This window comes from Balaenoptera musculus, chromosome 15, assembly GCF_009873245.2.
Source record: "Balaenoptera musculus isolate JJ_BM4_2016_0621 chromosome 15, mBalMus1.pri.v3, whole genome shotgun sequence".
Taxonomy (NCBI): domain Eukaryota; kingdom Metazoa; phylum Chordata; class Mammalia; order Artiodactyla; family Balaenopteridae; genus Balaenoptera; species Balaenoptera musculus.
In genome coordinates, this window is record NC_045799.1 from 68,784,215 (window position 1) to 68,804,644 (window position 20,430).

Sequence of the window (20,430 nt, forward strand, 5' to 3'; positions counted from 1 at the left end):
GCACGGATTTTTATTTTTATTTTTTAAATAAATTTATTTATTTATTTATTCATTCATTCATTCATTTGTTTTTGGCTGCGTTGGGTCTTTGTTGCTGTGCGAGGGCTTTAATTGCATCGAGCGGGGGCTAGTCTTTGTTGCGGTGCACGGGCTTCTCATTGAGGTGGCTTCTCTTGTTGCGGAGCACGGGCTGTAGGCGTGTGGGCTTCAGTAGTTGTGGTACGTGGGCTCAGTAGTTGTGGCTCACGGGCTCTAGAGTGCAGGCTCAGTAGTTGTGGCGCACGGGCTTAGTTGCTCTGTGGCATGTGGGATCTTCCCGGATCCAGTCTCGAACCCATGTGCCCTGCATTGGCAGGTAGATTCTTAACCACTGTACCATCAGGGAAGCCCGAGCATGCATTTTTATAATGGAGAAAAACAATACATTTACTTTAGTTTTGAAAAAGTTACATCCATTGAAATTATAATCTCTTCTTGATCAATTTCTGTTGAAATTACAATCTCTCCTTACATTTACAGATGGGCACATGTTGGATTCAACAAGATATGCCATCATTGGAGCAGATCTCCGAGATATACCTGAACTGGAAGAGAAACTAAAGAAATGTAACATGAATACACAGTGAGATTTTTTTTTAACCTCTTACATTTGTGATTTCATGCTAATTTGAGATAAGGCCAGTTGGAGGTACGGCATGATAACATGTACCTTTTTTTTTTCATTGCTACTTAGAGTAGTTTTCTGAAATTTTTTGAGAAGCAATGTTCCTTGAGTCTGTTTTCCCATGAGAATCACCTGTATTGCTTTTGTAAAATACTGATTACTAATATAAGTTTGAGGGAAGATAATTGTATGCATAGAAACATATAATTGTAACATATAAAGAAAGGATTAGCATCCAGGCTATATAAAGAATACCTACTATTTTTTAAAAAGTCCGGTAGAAAAATGGGCAAAGGATAGATGACCAGGCAGCTCAAAGAGGAAACGGGGTATCATATTAAAATGGTATTGTACTTAAGTAGTAATCAGATGAAATTCTGTTTTACTCCCACCAAGTTGGCAAAAATGTAAAAGTCTGACAGTATCAAGTGTTGGCAAGGATATCGGAGGAAAAGGAATGGTCGTACACCACTGGTGGGAGTGATCTTGGTGTGACCATTGCAAGGAATAATCTGGAATTATCTAGTAAAATTGTCAGTACCATATGAATTTGCAGTTCCATTGTTGGGTGTGTCCCCCCGAGAAGGTCTACATGTATGTACAAGGAGGATGTTCATTGCAGCTTCTGTTTTTAGTAGCAGAAAATTGGAAACAACTTAAACATCCATCAGGAGGAGAATGGATGAATGCTATGTAAAATGCATGATTTTGGCGAGAGCTCAAAAACTTAATGTTGCGTTTTTAAAAATTAAATTGCAGAGTGTGATACCAAATGTGTAAAATCAAACCCCCCCCAAATACTGTATTTTCATGATTACATATATACGTAACAGAAGTATTGTTAAAGTGGACCAGAAGGGTTCACACCAAATTCTTGAGAGTGGGTACCTTTGGGAGGCAGAGGAGGGGAATGAGATGTGTGGTTTTATTAGCACAGTGATGCTGGTCAAATAGATAAGAGCTAGTGGGAGGAAAAGGCATATCTACCTGGTCTAATGTAGGTGAAGATGACACTTTCAAGGATATTTGAGGTGAGTAACTCAAGGGAGAGGTTTGGAAGGCAGGTAAGGGAAAGGGAAAGTTATTTTAAAGAATAAATTGAAGGCAAAGAATCAGTGGCAAACGATGAAAGAAATTAGCAACAAGGGAAATCATTGCTGGAGGAGAGGGAAGGGAGGATGTAGAGCATGGACTGAGGTTAACTAGCCTTTGAGGGAGGAGAAACACTCTCCATTCTTCTGAGAGGGCAGGAAGGAGGGTAAGGACAGGTGCAAATAACAGGTGAGCTTTGGGCGATGGAGGGGTGGGAAGCATAGGGGGTTAAAGTGTGATCTTCCTAACACTTCAGCACAGTGATGGCTGTTGCCTCTGCATTTTGAAGTTCTTGCTTACGTGTTTAGTCTAGAATCATCAGCCAGGCTGTCATTCTTAGGATTTACATGTCCACCAGCCCAAATGTCAGGGACAGCTCTACTTGGCCCAGTGTTGTCACTCCAGCTTTATTTTCTGAGTCTGTCTCACCAGGTGTTCAGAAGCAAGGTCAATACACTGTAAAGAGTATTTGTGCTTCTTTTTTCCTTTGGGGAGACCCTTAGGTGGTTCACTGATTGCAGAATGTAGTGTGTTTTCTTAAATTTATTTTTTAATTGAAATATAGTTGATTTATAATGTTGTATTAATTTCTGCTGTACAGCAAAGTGACTCAGTTATACACATATACACATTCTTTTTCATATTCTTTTCCATTATGGTTTATCCCAGGATATTGGATATAGTTCCCTGCGCTATAGAGTAGGACCTTGTTGTTTATCCATTCTATATATCAATATAATAGTTTGCATCTGCTAACCCCAAACTCCCAGTCCGTCCCTCCCCCCACTCCCACCTTGGCAACCACAAGTCTGTTCTCTCTGTCTGTGAGCTTGTTTCTGTTTCATAGATAGGTTCATTTGTGCCCTTTTTTTTTTTTTTTAATTTATTTTTGGGTACATTTGGTCTTCGTTGCTGCGCATGGGCTTGCTCTAGTTGCAGCAAGCGGGTGCTACTCTTCGTTGTGGTGCACGGGCTTCTCATTGCAGTAGCTTTTCTTGTTGCGGAGCATGGGCTCTAGGCGCATGGGCTTCAGTAGTTGTGGCTCATGGGCTCAGTAGTTGTGGCTCACGGGCTCTAGAGCGCAGGCTCAGTAGTTGTGGCACACGGGCTTAGTTGCTCCACAGCATGTGGGATCTTCCCGGACCAGGGCTCGAACCTGTGTCCCCTGCATTGGCAGGTGGATTCTTAACCACTGCACCACCCGGGAAGCCCTATGCCGTATTTTAGATTCCACAAATAGGTGATATCATATGGTATTTGTCTTTCTCTTTCTGACTTAACTTCACTTAGTATGGTAATCTCTTGTTGCATCCATGTTGCTGCAAATGGCATTATTTCATTCTTTTCTATGGCTGAGTAGTACTCCATTGTATATATATACCACATCTTCTTCATCCATTCATCTGTCGATGGACATTTAGGTTATTTCCATGTCTTGGTTATTGTGAGTAGTGCTGCTATGAATGTAGGGGTGCATGTATCTTTTTGAATTAGAGTTTTGTCTAGATATATGCCCAGGAGTGGGATTACTGGATCATATGGCAAATCTATCTCTATTTTTAGTTTTCTGAGGAACCTCCATAATGTCTTCCATAGTGGCTGCACCAACTTACATTCCCACAAACAGTGTAGGAGGGTTCCCTTTTCTCCACACCCTCTCCAGCATTTGTTATTTGTGGACTTTTTAGTGATGGCCATTCTGACCGGTGTGAGGTGGTACCTCATTGTAGTTTTGAATTGCATTTCCCTGATAATTAGCAGTGTTGAGCAAGTAGTGTGTTTTCTTTTAGCTGAAGGGAAGTGTTAACTTTCAAGGACACCACTGGATTTCTCGGGGGCACACGGGTTTGTGAAGTCAGCAGTAGATTGGTTAAAGCTGATACCCATGGGCCTGGAGCCCTCGCAGAACGAGGAGAGCACGAGTCTTAGAATCTTACCCTGGGTCTCTGTCTTACTTCTCCTGCTCACTAGTTGTTTAACAGGGGGCAGTGTTTTTTTTTAATCTTTTTGAGCCTTAGTGTTTTCATTTATTAACTGGGCTAAAAACTATCTCACAAGATGGTTTTGAAGATCAAGTAACGGCATGCGAAAACAGTTGAACAGGAATTGGCACGTGATAGGCCCTGAGTCAGTTGCCTCTGGCTCTAACTATAGTTGCAGTAACCATCTGTTTTGGCAGATGTGCTGGAAGGTTAGGGAAGTAATTGGGTATAAATTGGGCTAGCTCTTGATAGGGAAGTTTGCCTCGCTTTTGGAGATCTATAAAATGGATGAAAAACAATTGTTGAGGGCTTCCCTGGTGGCGCAGTGGTGAAGAATCTGCCTGCCAATGCAGGGGACACGGGTTCAAGCCCTGGTCTGGGAAGATCCCACATGCTGCAGAGCAACTAAGCTTGTGCACCACAATCACTGAGCCTGTGCTCTAGAGCCCGTGAGCCACAACTACTGAGCCCGTGTGCCACAACTACTGAAGCCTGCGTGCCTAGAGCCTGTGCTCCGCAACGAGAGAAGCCACCGCAATGAGAAGCCCGCGCACCACAATGAAGAGTAGCCCCCGCTCGCCGCAACTAGAGAAAGCCCATGCGCAACAATGAAGACCCAACACAGCCAAAAATAAATAAATAAAAATAAATAAATCTATTAAAAAAAAAAAGAAAAACAATTGTTGAAACAAGTATTCGAATTATGTATTCCTCCTTGTGGTTTCATTTGTATTCTCTGTTTTCCTTTATGGGCTGTCTTGTCTTTGCTTTTCTTTCACTTATATTTTGAAAAATATTAATCCTCTTTTTTAATATTGCTAATGGCTACCTCTTAGAAAATATATTGTAAAAATGCCTAACTTCATTTTTAAATAATTCAAATCCACAAAAAAGTTACAAAAATAATACGAGACTCCCATATAGCCTTCTTTACCTGGCCTGGGCTTAGGTGGGTGGCTCGTCTGCTGGGGGCCAGGTGTAGGTGATGCGCCCTGGGGTTCACGCATGTGTGGACGGTGGGCAGGTCACCTGGGCTGCCTCATTCTCATCCACAGGACCTCCCCTCCAGTGGTAAGCTAGCTTGGGTTCATTCACATGGTGGTTTCAGGTTTCCAAGTGCAGCAAGAGAGCAAGCACCAGTGTGTAAGTCATTTCCGAGCTTCTGCTTGTATCCTGTCTGTTGCTGTTCCATTGGCCAAAGCAAGTTCCATGACTAACCCAGATTCCAGGGGAAGGGAAATAAGCTTCACCTCCTGAGTGGGAGAATCTGCCGGTTCACATTGCCACACTGTGGGTGCCCAGTAGGGAAGACTCTAGCTATTTTTATAGGCTACCACACACATTTAACACATTTTCACCAGCAAGACAAAACTCATTGCTGATTGCTCACCTTTTTACAGTGTAAAACTTTGGGCCGCGATGCACTGATTGTTGATGTGAAAACTAGTGCTTCTGGTTTTCCTGGGGTATGAAGTGCCCTCCCTGTAATGTGAGTGCAATTTGAGAGTCCCATTTTGATGAAAACATATTTATGTGCCTTTTTTTCTTTCCTTAAGATTGCCAACCCTCCTGATAGCTGAGTGTGTGCTGGTTTACATGACTCCGGAGCAGTCTACAAACCTTCTCAAGTGGGCAGCCAAGAGTTTTGAGACTGCCATGTTCATAAACTACGAACAGGTAAAAGGAAGCACGAGAAATTTTGCCTTCTTCTTGGGACTCCAGTGGTGGCTTTCTCTCTCTGAGCACCCTCGGAATATGCTTTCACTTACTCTTTTCCTTTTGCCTCCAGCCACTCACATATGTTCCTTTATTAATCGGTTCCCGCAAACCTAGTACTCCTGAGTTCTTGACTGCCGGCAAACTTTTAGCCAGAGTTTTTGGAACTTCTGTCTTGTCCTTTAAGAAAGTTGTTTGAGTTCTTATCATTGTGTTTCCTGTAAAGTCATAGATTTTGATGGAAGGACTTTTGGCTATCATCAGTGTAGGGGTAGCAAACTCAGATGCCTTCAGAGGCAGGTAGTGATGCAGATGCAGGCAGTTGGCTAGGTGTTATATAGTGTGGAGTGATGGGGACTGTGGTGAACTGGGGCACCCATGTCCCATTTCATGGGGTGCCCACTATTCAGTTCCAGCCAACTGTTACCATGTGGAGTGAGCCTGGAGTTCCCTGAACTCCCAGTTTTTCAAGAAAGGTTAGAAATGCAGGATTTTAATGTAAAGTTTCCTACTTTCTAAAATCACTGAGCTTGGCCCACAAGCTCCCTGTTTTTCTCCTTTGATCTAGTGCCGAAAGGGGTTATGTTTTAGGGCTTCGGAATAATTCAGATTGGATCTGAATCTTGGCTCTAGCTCTTATTATTGACTGTGTGACCTGAGCTTGCTTGGTGGTTGGGAGTCCATGCTCTGGAGGCAGACTGCCTAGCTGTGTGACCTGGACAAGTTACTTAACCTCTCTGTGCCTGCTTCCTCATCAGAAAAGTGAGGATAATAATATCCCGACTTCATAATTAATAAATGAGTTAATAGGTACACAAGCATTTACAGCATTGCCTGGCTATTAAGTAAGCTATTATTAAGTTAGCTATTATTTGCATCTCTCTGATAGAGAGAGATACCTACCTAGATACCTAGGATAAGAATACCTACCTCTCAAGTCTAAATAATTCAGATTAAATGTGGCAAGTGCATTCATTAAAAAAAGAGAATACCTGCTTCTCTGGATTATTATGGGAATTCATGAGATGTTGAACAGCAGTGGACTTAATGATAAGCACTGAATACACTTTAGCTACTCTTATTGTTTATTTTAGTTTAGCTTTATTGATTTTATTTTGTTTTTTACCTCATTTTATTTTATTTTTATATTTTATTACAGATAAGGGCAGCACAGGACCTTGTCCAATGTCACATAGCTATGGAGAGGTCTAAGGCTAGACCTTGATCTCCTGGCCTCCTGCCCACCCCTCACGCAGTCCAGGTTCCTGTATAGGTGGTTCTTGGTTGGTTGATTTTTCTTCCTTTTCTCTGTTTAATTGGAGGCATTCCTCAGACTCAGTCTTCTGTCCTGGTGAATGGATATAATGGTAGCTGGCCTCATCGGTCTTTAGTATTGATGTGGATAAATACTAGTGACCTGTCTTTGCTTTCAGGATACCATACCTGGGGGAAAAGGGATTCCACTTCCCATGTTTCCACACATTTCGGATGTGTACCATTTCATTCACTCTGCTTCATTTGTGTATTCTTTTATTCAACAAACCTTTATTCAACATCACATGAGAGACAATGGGTTAAGTGAATTTTGACTAGAGACACTGTCACTTTGGAACAGGCCTGAGAATGTGCCAGTTTTCAATATGTTGACCACAGCTGTCCTTAGATGGGGTTAAACCCTGTCCAACACCTTCATTTTGTGAATAATAAACTTTTAACTTAATTTAATTCTTTCCTAACAAGTACAGAATCATCATCCTCACACTTGTCAATTGCTCACATAACATATTATTTTTTAATTAGTGGTTAAGTGACAAAACCACATGGATGACGGTTATTTCAGTAATGATAATAATTATTGCAAATTCTTCGAATCTGATGACTTGTATAGCAGGCGCTATTCTTTGAGTTTCATATATATTAACTTATTTAATCATCACAACAGCCCTCAAGGTAGGTACTAGTACTATCCTAGTTTTACAGGTAAGAGGACTATTGAACCAAGGAGTTAGGCATCTTGCTCACAGCCTCACAGCTATTAAGTATCAAGCCAGGATTCAAACCTAGGCAATAAAATGAAGGAGTTTGTGCTCACAAATATTCTTGTATCCTGAATGAATGGTGTGCAATCCTATCATTAGTGCCACATAAGCCTTATGCATCCCCCTAAAAAAGAGTAACATTGGATTTTGTCTTGCAGCGTTGGCGCTGGTGTTGGCTTATGAATCCGGGAATCACTTCATATATTGTTAAAGTGCTGAATTTTTGATACCTTGTATCAAAGTAACAGTGTATGTGCTATCAATACAATAATGTACATAATATATATATATTTTTTGGCCTCACTGCATGCGGCTTGTGGGATATTAGTTCCCCAACCAGGGATCGAATCCATGCCCTCGGCAATGAAAGCACAGAGTCTTATCCACGACCACCAGGGAATTCCCATGTACATAATATTTTGTTTTGTGACAGTTGTGCACATATATAAATTATGTTTTATAAACCAGTTTTTTATTCAAAAAGTAATGCCACATGCAGAATAAAAAAAAAATCATATAGTTCGATAGGGTAGACAAAGAAAAGTAAGTCTCTTATCTACCCAAGACCTCAGCCTCTAATCTGGGAAGCAACCTTGCTGTATTCCAGAATTTTCCTATGCATATATAAATGTGGAGAGAGTTTTTTTTTTTTTTTTTCCCCCTAAAGGCAGATGGGAGCATACTATACACATTCCTCTGTACCTTACTTTTCAAGAGTTTATCTTAGGGATCATTTCATATCTGTCCATCTGTTTATCTGTCTATCTTCCTTTCCTGTTTTCACAGCTATATAGTATTTCATTATATGAACATGCCAGAATTAATTTAACCCCAAATGATGGGTATTTAAGTTCTTTCCAGATTCTTCCTATCATACATAATGCTGCAGTAAGTGTGCTTGCATCTTTGCGTTCACGTGTGAGTCTATCTATAGGACAGGTTGCTGGCAGTGGAATTGTTGGCTCCCAGACTGAGTGTTTGCAATGGATGGACACTGCCCAGTTGCCTTTCGAGGGGCTCTACTCCATCAGCATGGCACTCAGGATTCTGTGACCTGCAGTGGGTATTATCAGCCTTGACTGGTTAGAAATAGGATGTTGTTGTTTTAATCTTGCATATTTAACAAACAAAGAGATCCTTATGGCAATGCCCAGCCTCCTCTGTCCCTTCCCAGGTGAACATGGATGACCGGTTTGGGCAGATCATGATTGAGAACCTGCGGAGACGACAGTGTGACCTGGCGGGAGTGGAGACCTGCAAGTCATTAGAGTCTCAGGTCAGAGGGCAGAGACCAGGACATCCTCTTGTACCGTTAGCCAGCCGAGAAAGGGCACCCTCCCTTCACAGATAAGAGAATGTGAGAGTCCCTCGTGAGTGCCTGCCTCCGGGCAGCTAGGGCTCCACGTGGGCTACTGGTTCATCGTGCTGGGGGAAATCCAAGCCCTGTCCTGCCATCTTGGTATGGAAGACGCAGATTTACGTTTCCGATCCCCTATTATCTTAACTTCTTACTATGCCATTTTTCAAACAACATAAGAGTAGAGGGAGTAGTTAAAATGAACACCCATATTCCATCAGCCAGCTTCAGCAATTTAATAACATTTTGTCATTATCGTTTGATTTATCCCCCCCCCCTCCAAATTTTTGTTGGTGGTGTCATTGGAATATTTTAAGGCAAATCCCAGACAGTATATCATTTTCCCCATAAATACTTCAGTGTGACTCTCCTACCAGTAAGGACCTTCTGGGCTTCCCTGGTGGCGCAGTGGTTAAGAATCTGCCTGCCAATGCAGGGGACATGGGTTCGAGCCCTAGTCCGGGAAGATCCCACATGCCACGGAGCAACTAAGCCCGTGCGCCACAACTACTGAGCCTGTGCTCTAGAGCCCACGAGCTACAAGTACTGAGCCCGCGTGCCACAACTACTGAAGCCCATGTGCCTGGAGCCCGTGCTCCGCAACAAGAGAAGCCACTGCAATGAGAAGCCCGCGCACCGCAACGAAGAGTAGCCCCCGCTCAACGCAACTAGAGAAAGCCCGCACACAGCAAAAAAAGACCCAAAGCAGCCAAAAATAAAATAAAAATAAATTTAAAAAAATAAATAACGACCTTCTACCCCCCAGGATAATGATGATACCATTATCACACCTTACAAGTCGACGTGAACTCCTTCATAGCACCTAACACCCAATTCATCTCCAGTTTTCCCCAGTCGTCTAAAAACATGTTCATAGTTGGTGTATTTGAATCAGGATCCAAACATGGTTCCCACTTTGTACTTGACTGATCGGTCCCTTAAATCTCTTGGAACCTGTAATAGTTCCTGCCCCCCCCCACTCCCCCACCTTTGAAATTTTTTTGCTAAAGAGACACTTCCCACCCCTGCCCCCATTTAAATACGTTAGTTTTTACATGGCTTGTGTCACATTACCACTAGGGTACTTTAAAAAACTGTTGCTTGTAGAAAAGTTTCTTCCTTTATTTCTCTTTAAATATTATACTTTAGTGTGCATTTTCCCCCATTGTAACAATGCGTGTTCAGTATAGAAAATGGGAAAATTAAAAAAAAAAAAAGAAAGATGATAGTGGCCACAGTGGGCTTTTGAAAGAGGAGTCCTCCGAGGGAAATTCTGTGTGCGTGAAGAGTGTCTCGGGTCATATGACAGCACGTTGTCCTCTCCCTTTCTCTCCACTGCACATTTTAGAAAGAACGGCTCCTGTCGAGTGGGTGGGAATCGGCATCAGCCGTCGACATGATGGAATTGTACAGCAGATTACCTCGTGCCGAAGTGAGCAGGTATGGGATTGGCAAGAGTTCGCTCCGCGGCAGATAACTGTGAATTAAAGGCATCATTGTCTGTATCCTTTAATGTTAAAAACAAAAACAAAAAAAAAATTCAACCCTGAACTAGACTTATTTTGAAACAAGTTAAGCTGCTGCTAATGTAGATTAAACATTGGTAGCTCCTTGAGAGTAACTCATTAGCTATTAGCCAAGATAAGGTTTATGCCCAAACAGATTATCTTAGTTGAAATAAGCGGTTACACCTCTGCAGTGGAAATCTTGCACAATCCCTGTGTTTTGGAGAAGCAGGAAAATGACGTTGCCCAAGGGCTCCTAAGGGGGGAAAAGTCTGCTTATGGATTCTTAAGTGGACTTTTCCTCTCATTATAAAAGAAATACATGCTTGTTCTAATAAAACAATTTTCGAGCAGTGTAAAGTGCATGAAGTATAGAGCAGTTGTGAGCTCTGTAGTTGCACCCTCCAGAGACAGCTGGGGTGTATTCTTTTTCTATGTGTATATAAAGATAAATATTTATCAATATATAGATTTATATTTTTTGAATCAGTAGATTGATATTGCATGTATTGGTCTGTAAACCGCCATCCTTTCAAAAGCTTAACAATAGATCGTATTTATCTCTACATGTCAAGATGTTCAGGGTTACCATATCCTGTTTGGTGGTGCCTGTTATTTATGTGTGGATATATGTTAATAACAGTTTTTTAAATTGAAGTGTAATTGACAGACAACATTAGTTTCAGGTACACAACATAATGATTCGATGTTTGTATATATTGTGAAATGATAACAAGTCCAGTTACATCGGTCACTGCACATACAGGTTTTTTTTTTTTTTTTTTTTTAAGGAGAACCACTTTATTTTGAGTAGTAAACAAAACTCCATTTAGAACATAATAAACAAACCTTCCATCAGTTTCTTCACAGTCCAAAGAATAAAAGATCTTCTAAAGAAGATCTTTAAAGGAGTTTTAGTAGCTGCATTTGTGGGCATTTTTGGTGCATATTTTTTGTTTAAAAAGGTGAACACAAGCCAAGATTTCAGGCAAATGATGAGCAAGAAGTTTCCAGTGGCTCCATAGTGCGGGCCATCACATTTGAAGCAAGGTCCTGGAGCAACACCCCACCGTGTGCAGCAAATGGCAGGCAGGACATGGCAGCAATCTTCACTACTTTTCCAGAATTTTTTTTTCTTGTGATGAGAACTTTTGAGATTTACTCTTAACAACTTTCAAATATGCAATACAGCATTATTGACTATAATAACCATGCTGTACACTACTTCCCCGTGACTTACGTATTTCACAGCTGGAAGTTTGTTCCTTTTGACCCCCTTCACATATTTTGCCTGCCTGCCCTCCCACCGCCCACCTCCGGCACCTACCAATTGTTTTGTTTGTTTGTTTTCTTTTAGATTCCACATGAAGAGAGATCCTACAGTATTTGTCTTTCTCTGACTTATTTCCTTTAGCATAATGCCCTCCGGGTCCATCCATGTTGTCACATGTGGCAAGATTTCATTCTTTTTTATGGCTGAATAATACTCCATTGTAAATGTCAGTATATATACCACATTTTCTTTATCCATCCATCAATGGACACTTAGGTTGTTTCCTTGATAATAATAATTTTAAAGTAATTAAAAAGTAATGTCTATAGCTGGGCATTTGGTTATGTTGCAGACAGCAGCCTTTGTCCTAACAGAGGTGGGTAAAGAGGTGGGTCTGTCCGCCCACCCTTTGGTCTGTCCACCCTAGGCCGACCAGCCCTCCCAGCTCTGCAGATGCCTCATAGTTTGTGTCTACATTTGTCAAGGGCTTTTGCCAGATACTCTGTATAAAAAGAAACTGGAGGCAGGCCTGTTGATTTAACAGATGTCTACTGTGCGTCATGCCTGCCTTGTGGAGTTCACCTTCTAGGGAACAGCTTCACAGTCTAGTGTGTCCTGATAGTTGAACTTGGTCATGATGGTGCTGGAGCCTTGATCGTGATGCTGGTTTCTTCTCATACTAGGAAGCCTGCCTTGAGGTCCTCCGCTAAGATTAGTTGGGAAGCCACCAGAGCACTCCTTGGATAGTCATTCTTACTTCCGTTGTGACTCTTTGGCCTGCACACCAGGGCGGGAGCTAAGCACAAATACAGAAACATGCACAAGCGTGTACATCTATACACTTTCATGCACACGCACATGCGCACAAACACAGACACACACAGCCTGGACGAATGGCAATACCAGCGTGTTAACAGTGGCTGTAAATAGTGGAATATGGATCATCTTTTATTGTTCTTCTTTACTCCTTTTGGAAATGCCTGCGTTGTCCCCACCGCCCCAGTGTGTGCATATCTCAACAGAAAACATTTTAAAGAGCTGTTTTCATATGTTTCTGTGTGTGTGTATATATTTAAAAGTTTACATTTAAAATGATTTTTTGAAAAAAGTCATATAAGCACATGATGGGGAAAAAAAGTAACCAGAATAAAGTAGTACAGAGTGAAAACAAAACAAAACCCCCGGTTACTCACCCTCACCACCATCAGCTACCTTCTGTTTCAAGAGACAACCACCATTACCACTTTCTTCTGCAGTTTCCAAAATTAGTCCATGCATATATAACCATATATATCCCCCACTTTTTCTTTACATAGATAGTAATATACTATGTACATTACTTCCTAAACAACTTGCTTTTTAAATTCCATGATAAGTCTTAGAGGCTGTTGCATGTCAATTCATATAAACCTACCCTATATGGCTGCACAGTATCCTATTGTATGAATGTGTTTAATCTATTCAACCCATCTCTTCTACTTTAAAGTTTGTTTTTTGTTTTGTTTTTTTGCTGTTACTACATTGCAGCTGTGATGCTGCAGTGAGATTTCTTGAACACCTATAGGGTAAATTCTTAAAGCAGAATTGCAGAATGAAAGGACGTACATTTTAAACATTGATAGAGATGGTCAAATTGCCCTCCAGAGAGGTTATACTATTTTGTCATCCTACTAGTAACGCAGGAGGGCACCTCTTTCCCATGTCCTTGGTAAAATGTATATCAACCTTTTTAAAAAAACGTATTTATTTATTTATTTATTTTTAAGGATGTATCAGCCTTTTTTTATCTTTGTCAGCTGTTAGCTGAAAACATTTCATGTGTTTTAATTTACATTTCTTTTCACATAAATGAGGTTGAAAAGCTCTTGTTTCTCCTTGCCAGTGAACTGGTCTTTTACCCATCTTTTAAATAAGTTTTAGAAGTTGTTCTTATTGAAGTATAACAGCTCTTTATATAACAAGGAAATCTACCCCTTGTCATTTCTATTGCAAACATTTTTTTCTAGTTTGTCATTTGTCACTTTTGACTTTGCTTATGGGATTTTTTTCTCCTTTTCAATAAAAATAAGTTAAAATGGGCCCACACCATGCATACTATTCTGTAGCCTGCTTCTTTTCACATAGTATATCCTGAACACCTTTCCATGACTATATAAGCATGGGTCATGACCTTCATTTTTGATTGGATACATTTGTACTGTTGTTGTCTCTTCATTCTCTCCGCAGAATAGAGTCCCTTGAATTCTTGGATGAAATGGAGCTTCTTGAACAACTCATGCAGCATTACTGCCTTTGCTGGGCCACCAAAGGAGGAAGTGAACTGGGTAGGTGACTTCACTTGTATTGATTTAACCTAGAAAGGGGGAATTTTTTTGTCCCCAGAGAACGTAAGACTTGACGGGAATTTTCGACCCAGGAAGAACTAGGGGACGTATACGTGGATCCGATCCATAAACATAGCCAGAGAATCAGCTGTTACATCCTCTGTGTTTTTATAGCACAAAACCCAGGAGAACTGTTTAAATAAACCACATGTATGAAAACAAACCAACAGCCCTTTAGAAGTCTGTGGAATTTTCTCAGCTGGATGGTAAGAGACCTTGAGTCTTGTAATCATCTTAATAAAAGGACCCAATGATTGTCTTTTTAATCAACTTGTAACCAGGTTTACTAGATGTTAAACACACAGATCATTATATCTCTCTAACACCCCTGCAGCTGTGGGTTGAATTTCTCTCTTCTCTTATATTTAAGATGAATTTCCCTGGCCTGCAAGAGTAGGGCCATAGGGACAGAGCATGGAGGCTTGTCTCAGTGTTTCTTGTCGCCTTGATCTTGATCGAGTTCCTCCTTTTCAGCTGCCCCTTGTTGCCTGGCCTTTAATGTCGTGGGTGCCCTTAAGCTTCCTATCGATGTGTCTGACACATGGCCTTAGGCAGGTAGTCTGTACAAAACAAAGAACTTGGCAGAGTCAAGGACTGTCTCCTGTGTGAAAATTCCAGGTTGTTAATCATACCCCTTGGGCTTATCTTTCCGCTAGTTTATAAATTTACCCAGCTGGGCAGTTCAGCCCACAAAATCCATTTAAATTATTTTTTATTTAAAAAATCATTTATTAGTGTGTTTTTGTACTGCTGTCCTCCTGCACTTTTAAAAACTGTAATTTTTAGTAGGGACTTTGGAAACGTCTAAAAAAGTATGCCAAAGAGAAAAGAAATCACCCATATGCCCGTCACTGAGAGATAACCTCTGGCAGCTTTTCCCTTCGATTCTTTTTCTAGCTGTTGTTTTGTTTTTAGCAGAGTTGAATTTATCTATTTATGTAACCTTGATTCCTGATCTTTGTAACTTAATATTATAAGCATTTCCCCTTGCATTTTAATGGCTTTATAAATATTCTGTCATGAGGCTATGTCTGAATTTACTTAACTTTCTCACACTTTAAAAAATATAGGTGGTTTGTAATAGCATAGAGTTAATTCTAGTTTCTGTAAAGTAGCGAAGTATTGAGCATTTTTTTGTAAGGGGCTTCTTGTCCCCACTGTGCGCCTGGCTGCTTTGTTGTATCAGTACATTAAGTCCCTTACATACAGACCTTCAAGGTGCGAACTTTCAAAGATGCAAACTTGCGTTCCATCAACGTCATGCGTGAGTGAAATTGCAGCTTGCCCTCCATCTCCTATTGCTGACAATCCTTCAGCTCTACCATCTCCCACCTCCTCTCCCTCCTCCAGTCAGTAATTCTTCTTGCCTGCTCACTCGATGCCAGCCCCTGTATGCCAGCTGTTGTAGTGCACTGCTGTACTTTTCAAGGTACTGTACTGTAAGATTAAAAATGTTTTCTTTATTTTTTGTGTTTGTTTTTCAAGTACTATTTGTGTGAAGAGTATTATAGACCTATAGTACAGTACTATATAGCCGATTGTGTTAGTTGGGTACCTAGACTAACTTCATTGGACTTAACGAACGCGCTCTCGGAACGGAACTCGTTTGTATGTAGGGGACTTACTGTACTTATATGTGTGTGGGGAAGAAAGAAAGAACTGTGTTTGCTTGAAGTTCAGCATTTAAAAGGCCAAGTTCCTAAAGAATAGGCTCTAGTACAAAACCTAGACAGATTCATACTAAACAACCCTGCAACCAAGACTCTAGAAGATCAGGATGATTCTCCAATAATATAATTGCCTGCTAGAACAAAACTCAACACTCTTCAGAGGAAGATACTAGAATTCAGAGTCTCCTCAACTTACTATCTGCCATGTCAGTATACGATAAAAAAATTACTAGACATGTGAAGAAATAAATTGCCTACACTAGTCTTCTTTATCACTGAATTTGACTCAAAGAGAAAAGGGTGAACGAAATTGCTAAGGCTAGTCACTAGCCCTTTGGCTTCTTGCTCAGCAAAAAGAGACCAATATTAATTTTTAAATGTTTAAGGTAAAAAGCAGAACACTCAAGAATGAACGCCTTAAACAAGTTGTCTGAATGAGAAGTATTATTCAGAAGAAAAAAAAAAAGCTCAGCGTTTAAAGGATAGACTTTCAGGTTTACTGCAGAGAGCCCGTAAACTGTTATAACGTTTCTCAATCCCTTTAAAACCACCCATAAACACAGTCTCATCCAACCTCCTGTTGCCTCGTGAAGTCTCATCTTACACAACCAGGAGGCCGGGGCTGCGGTGATCACACATATGGCTGGTGCCCCAGAGCCAGTCACTGTGGGCCTGGGATCCGGAGGTCACGTTCTCCCACCTCTGGCTGTTTTCTCTGCCCCAATCTGTGAGAGTCTCTTCACAGCTTCTGTGTGTTTCCTCCCAGGCTTGAAGGAAGTAACTTACTGATCTGTTCAAGACTCGTGCTGAGCCAGAGCTGAAGCCACTGACCTTTCCGGAGTTGAGTCTCCGAGTTTCCTGAGTGGTGGTTAGGCCTCGGCTACCAGTCTCCCCACTCGCCGAGAGACCTCAGTTACCGAGGTGGTCGTTCGTACCAGTTCCTGTTCCTGTCGGCTTTTACCGTTTAAATAAATCTCAGTTGCCATTGTCGGTGTGTTGGTCTTCTGCTGTTTATCCTTTGCTCCCCTGGGTGGGCTGCGGTTCACCTCTGTGTCAGCTGGAACCAGAGGTCCTTACCCGACCTTGACCTTGGCTTACTCCCTGTGAGTCAGACTCAGCTCATGCCCTTGCGTCCGTTGTGGGATTTCCTCCTGTGTGCTCTTGTTTGCAGCACCCGACATTGCACTTGGCACCTTGACCAGATGTTGGAGCTTGCCTCTGCTCCCGTTTCTGCCCTTTCCTGCTTAAATCCGCCTTCACTTTGGTCATTGTGGCAGGATGAACGATGAGCCCCTGATCCCTCCAACTGTGAATATGTTACCTTATGTGGCAAAAGGGGCTTTGAAGCTGTGATTAAGGATCTTGGGATGGGAGATTACCCAAGAGCATCCAAGTGGGCCGGATGTCCTCACAAGAGTCCTTCCTTATAAGGGAAGGCAGGAGGGTCAGAGTCGGAGGAGAAGGAGGCATGTGACGCCAGAAGCAGAGACTGGAGTGATGCGCTTTGAATGTGGGGGAAGGGGTGGAAGTGGAGGAGTACAGGCGGCCACCGGATGCTGAAAAGGGCAAGAGAACATCTCAGAGCATCCAAAAGGAGCCAGCCTTGCTGACACTTCGACTTTAGCCCAGTGAAACTGGTTTCAGATTTCTGACCTCCAGAACAGTAAGAGAATAAATTTGTGTTGTTGTAAGCCGCTAGGTTTGTGGTCACTTGTTACAGCAGCAGTAGGAAACTAATACAGTTACGATACAGATTAAAAGGGGCCCTGGAGACCTGACCTCCAATTCAAAGACATAAGGCTTGTCCACACCTAATGAAATTTTTGGTTATGTGACTGGGGCGGTGAACCTGAGCCTGTGTGTGCAGAACGGCAGTGAGGCAGCCCGCCGGCCCTCTCCCGTCCGAGGGAGATCACGGCCCCTTACTAGAGACTTGCAGAGTCTCTAGATCAGCTTTCCCTACAGTGTGGCCTGTCCCCCGTTAGGCAGCAGCACGCCAGTTGACAGGGGTCCGGGCGGTGACACAGCGTGAAATGACAGTGAATCACCCGGTGAGAAAGTCAACTGCCTTTTCAGTAAGGTCTTAAGGACCTTTGAGATCTTAAGAAGTCCCAGGAGAAGATCTCAGGCTGGTGCTGGTGTGTCTTTAACACTAATGCCATATTTACTAATCCATTGTTTTTGAAACCGTGTACTAGGCCATTAATGGATGGTGACTCCATGTAGGGAATCAAGTCCCTTATTTTAAAAAGATACGGACTAGAACGGAAAATGTCATAGCACATCGTCCATAGTAAGGGTGAGTACTTTTTTTGTAACTTGTTTCACTTTTATGTGTGTATACACTACCATGTTAGCACTGTTTCTAATGTTTTGGTTTGGGTTTTGTTTTTTAATTGAAGTGTAGTTGATTTACAATGTTGTGTTAATTTCTGCTGTGCAGCAAAGTGATTCAGTTATACATGTGTATACATTCTTTTTTATATTCTTTTCCATTATGGTTTGTTACAGGATACTGAATGTAGTTTCCTGTGCTATCCAGTAGAATCTTCTTGTTTGTGCATTCTGTATATAATAGTTTGCATCTGCCAATCCCTACATCCCAATACTTCCCTCCCCCAACCCCCCTTCCCCCTTAGCATTGGTTTTGGTTTTGATCACAGGTGGAGGTCAGAGTGTTATAGCATTTCTCCAACTGAGGGAGCGACAGCATTTGGCTAGAATTTTTAAAACTTTGCTTGGCTTCAATTATATTTCTGTTTTTCCTTGCATTTAGTTTTATGGAGTACGTTCTGTTCAAGGCTAATGATACGCCATTACTATTGATGGTTGTGTTATAAAATATCCCTTAAAGCACCTGTCTATTTCATTTTAAAAGCGAGCCCATTTAAAGACCGTTACTAAGAAGATAATGGTAGAGCTACTGCACAGACATGCAGAAATCAGGGAGGTGATATATTTGGAAATACTGAAGTTGAGAAGCACCACATGACGGAATGGTTATCTTATAACATTATAGAAACCTTACAGTTTCTCACGGGAGTGTAGGGGGTGTCAGGGGCAGAGGGTCTCACCAAGGGTTAGCTTTCATGCCCTCCCTCTCCCATACCTCCCACGACTGAGACATGCATTCCAAAGTGTGCTTTTGGCTTTTCGAATTGGGACTTGGAACTCATTTCCCCCAGGAGTTACTGCCTCTCACTGCCTCTCCTGTTCTCCCACACACTCATCTAAAACCTCTGGTAATCCTTTCTACACACATGGCTGAACTGAACCTGCCCTTGGGAAGGACATCAGTGACGTTGAAACCATCACACCCAGTGACCCCTTCTCCGTCCTTGGCTGTCTCAACTTCTCAGTAGCATCTGACATGGGCAACTGTCTCTATCTTTGCAACGTCCTCACTGCCAATAAATGATGGAACTGGATTCGAAAGCAGGCAGGTTGGCTCTGGGACTTGTGCTTTTGACTACTACATTATATATATCTCTTCTCCCCTTGCCCCAGACAGCATATAAAAATTCCCCACCATCACCATTCCTTGAGGGTGTGGTTGCCCTGATGCCTCATTTCATTATTTCTGATAAATTTTCACAATTTATTACATTGGCTTATTTCCTATTTGGGGACTGTCCCAGGTGCCATTGATGAAAAGTGATCCTTTTCTCCAAAAATCTTAGTGAGGCCTTTGAATATTTAGTAGAAGAAATGGCATTGTTAAAAAAAAAAAAAAACCTATGTTTTCCTCTAAGAGTTTTATAGTGTCTGGCCTTACATTTAGGTCTTTAATCCATTTTGAGTTTATTTTTGTGTATGGTGTTAGGGAGTGTTCTAATTTCAGACTTTTACATGTACCTGTCCAGTTCTCCCAGCACCACTTATTGAAGAGGCTGTCTTTTCTCCACTGTATATTCTTGCCTCCTTATCAAAGATAAGGTGACCATATGTGCGTGGGTTTATCTCTGGGCTTTCTATCCTGTTCCATTGATCTATATTTCTGTTTTTGTGCCAGTACCATACTGTCTTGATTACTGTAGCTTTGTAGTATAGAAAAATGGAAAACTACACAGCAACCAGAAGAAATTAAGTTCGGACATGCAACAAGATAGATGAATCGAAAATAAGTACACTGAGTGAAAGAAGCCAGATAAAAAAGAACACATGCTGTTTGATTCCATTTCTATTTCTTAAATTTTTAATTTTTTGCACAATTTTTAAAGGTTATACTCCATTTACAGTTATTGCAAAATATTTCCTATATTCCCCGTGTTGTACTATACATCCTTGTAGCCTATCTCACATCTGATAGTTTGTACTTCCCACTCCCCAACCCTATATTGCTCCTCTCCCCTCTCCCCACTGGTAACCACTAGTTTGTTCTCTATATATTTGATTCTATTTCTATAAAATTCTAGAAAATTCCAACTAATTTATAGTGGCAGAAAACAGATTAGTGATTGCCTGAGAACAGGAACAGGGTCATGAGGAAAATTGGGGGATGATACACATGTTCACTGTCTTGATTGTGGAGCTGGTTTCATGGGTGTATACGCATGTCAAAGCATCAATTGTATACTTGACCGGTAATTTATTGTCTACAAGTTGTACCTCAACAGAGCTGTTTTAGAAATAATTTTAAAAAACCCAAATGAGTCTCTCAAAAGATAGTTCTAGTTTCTTTTTTTAGCTACTTTACCTCTTATAGAGATATTTTTTCTGTAAAAGCATAAGCTCTGGAGTTAGCAAAC

General features: G+C 41.4%; 1 protein-coding gene across 1 annotated transcript in view; it reads left to right on the forward strand.

Annotated features, from left to right (window-relative positions):
• Positions 1 to 16,672, forward strand: part of LCMT1 (leucine carboxyl methyltransferase 1) — a 55,419-nt gene extending 38,747 nt beyond the window's left edge. The window contains exons 6-11 of the mRNA XM_036827153.1: positions 520 to 622; positions 5,295 to 5,415; positions 8,668 to 8,769; positions 10,199 to 10,290; positions 13,855 to 13,952; positions 16,449 to 16,672. Coding sequence (XP_036683048.1) covers positions 520 to 622; positions 5,295 to 5,415; positions 8,668 to 8,769; positions 10,199 to 10,290; positions 13,855 to 13,952; positions 16,449 to 16,471 — 539 coding nt within the window. The 3' untranslated portion in view covers positions 16,472 to 16,672. The remainder of the gene's footprint in view (positions 1 to 519; positions 623 to 5,294; positions 5,416 to 8,667; positions 8,770 to 10,198; positions 10,291 to 13,854; positions 13,953 to 16,448) is intronic.
• Positions 16,673 to 20,430: the final 3,758 nt, after the last annotated feature.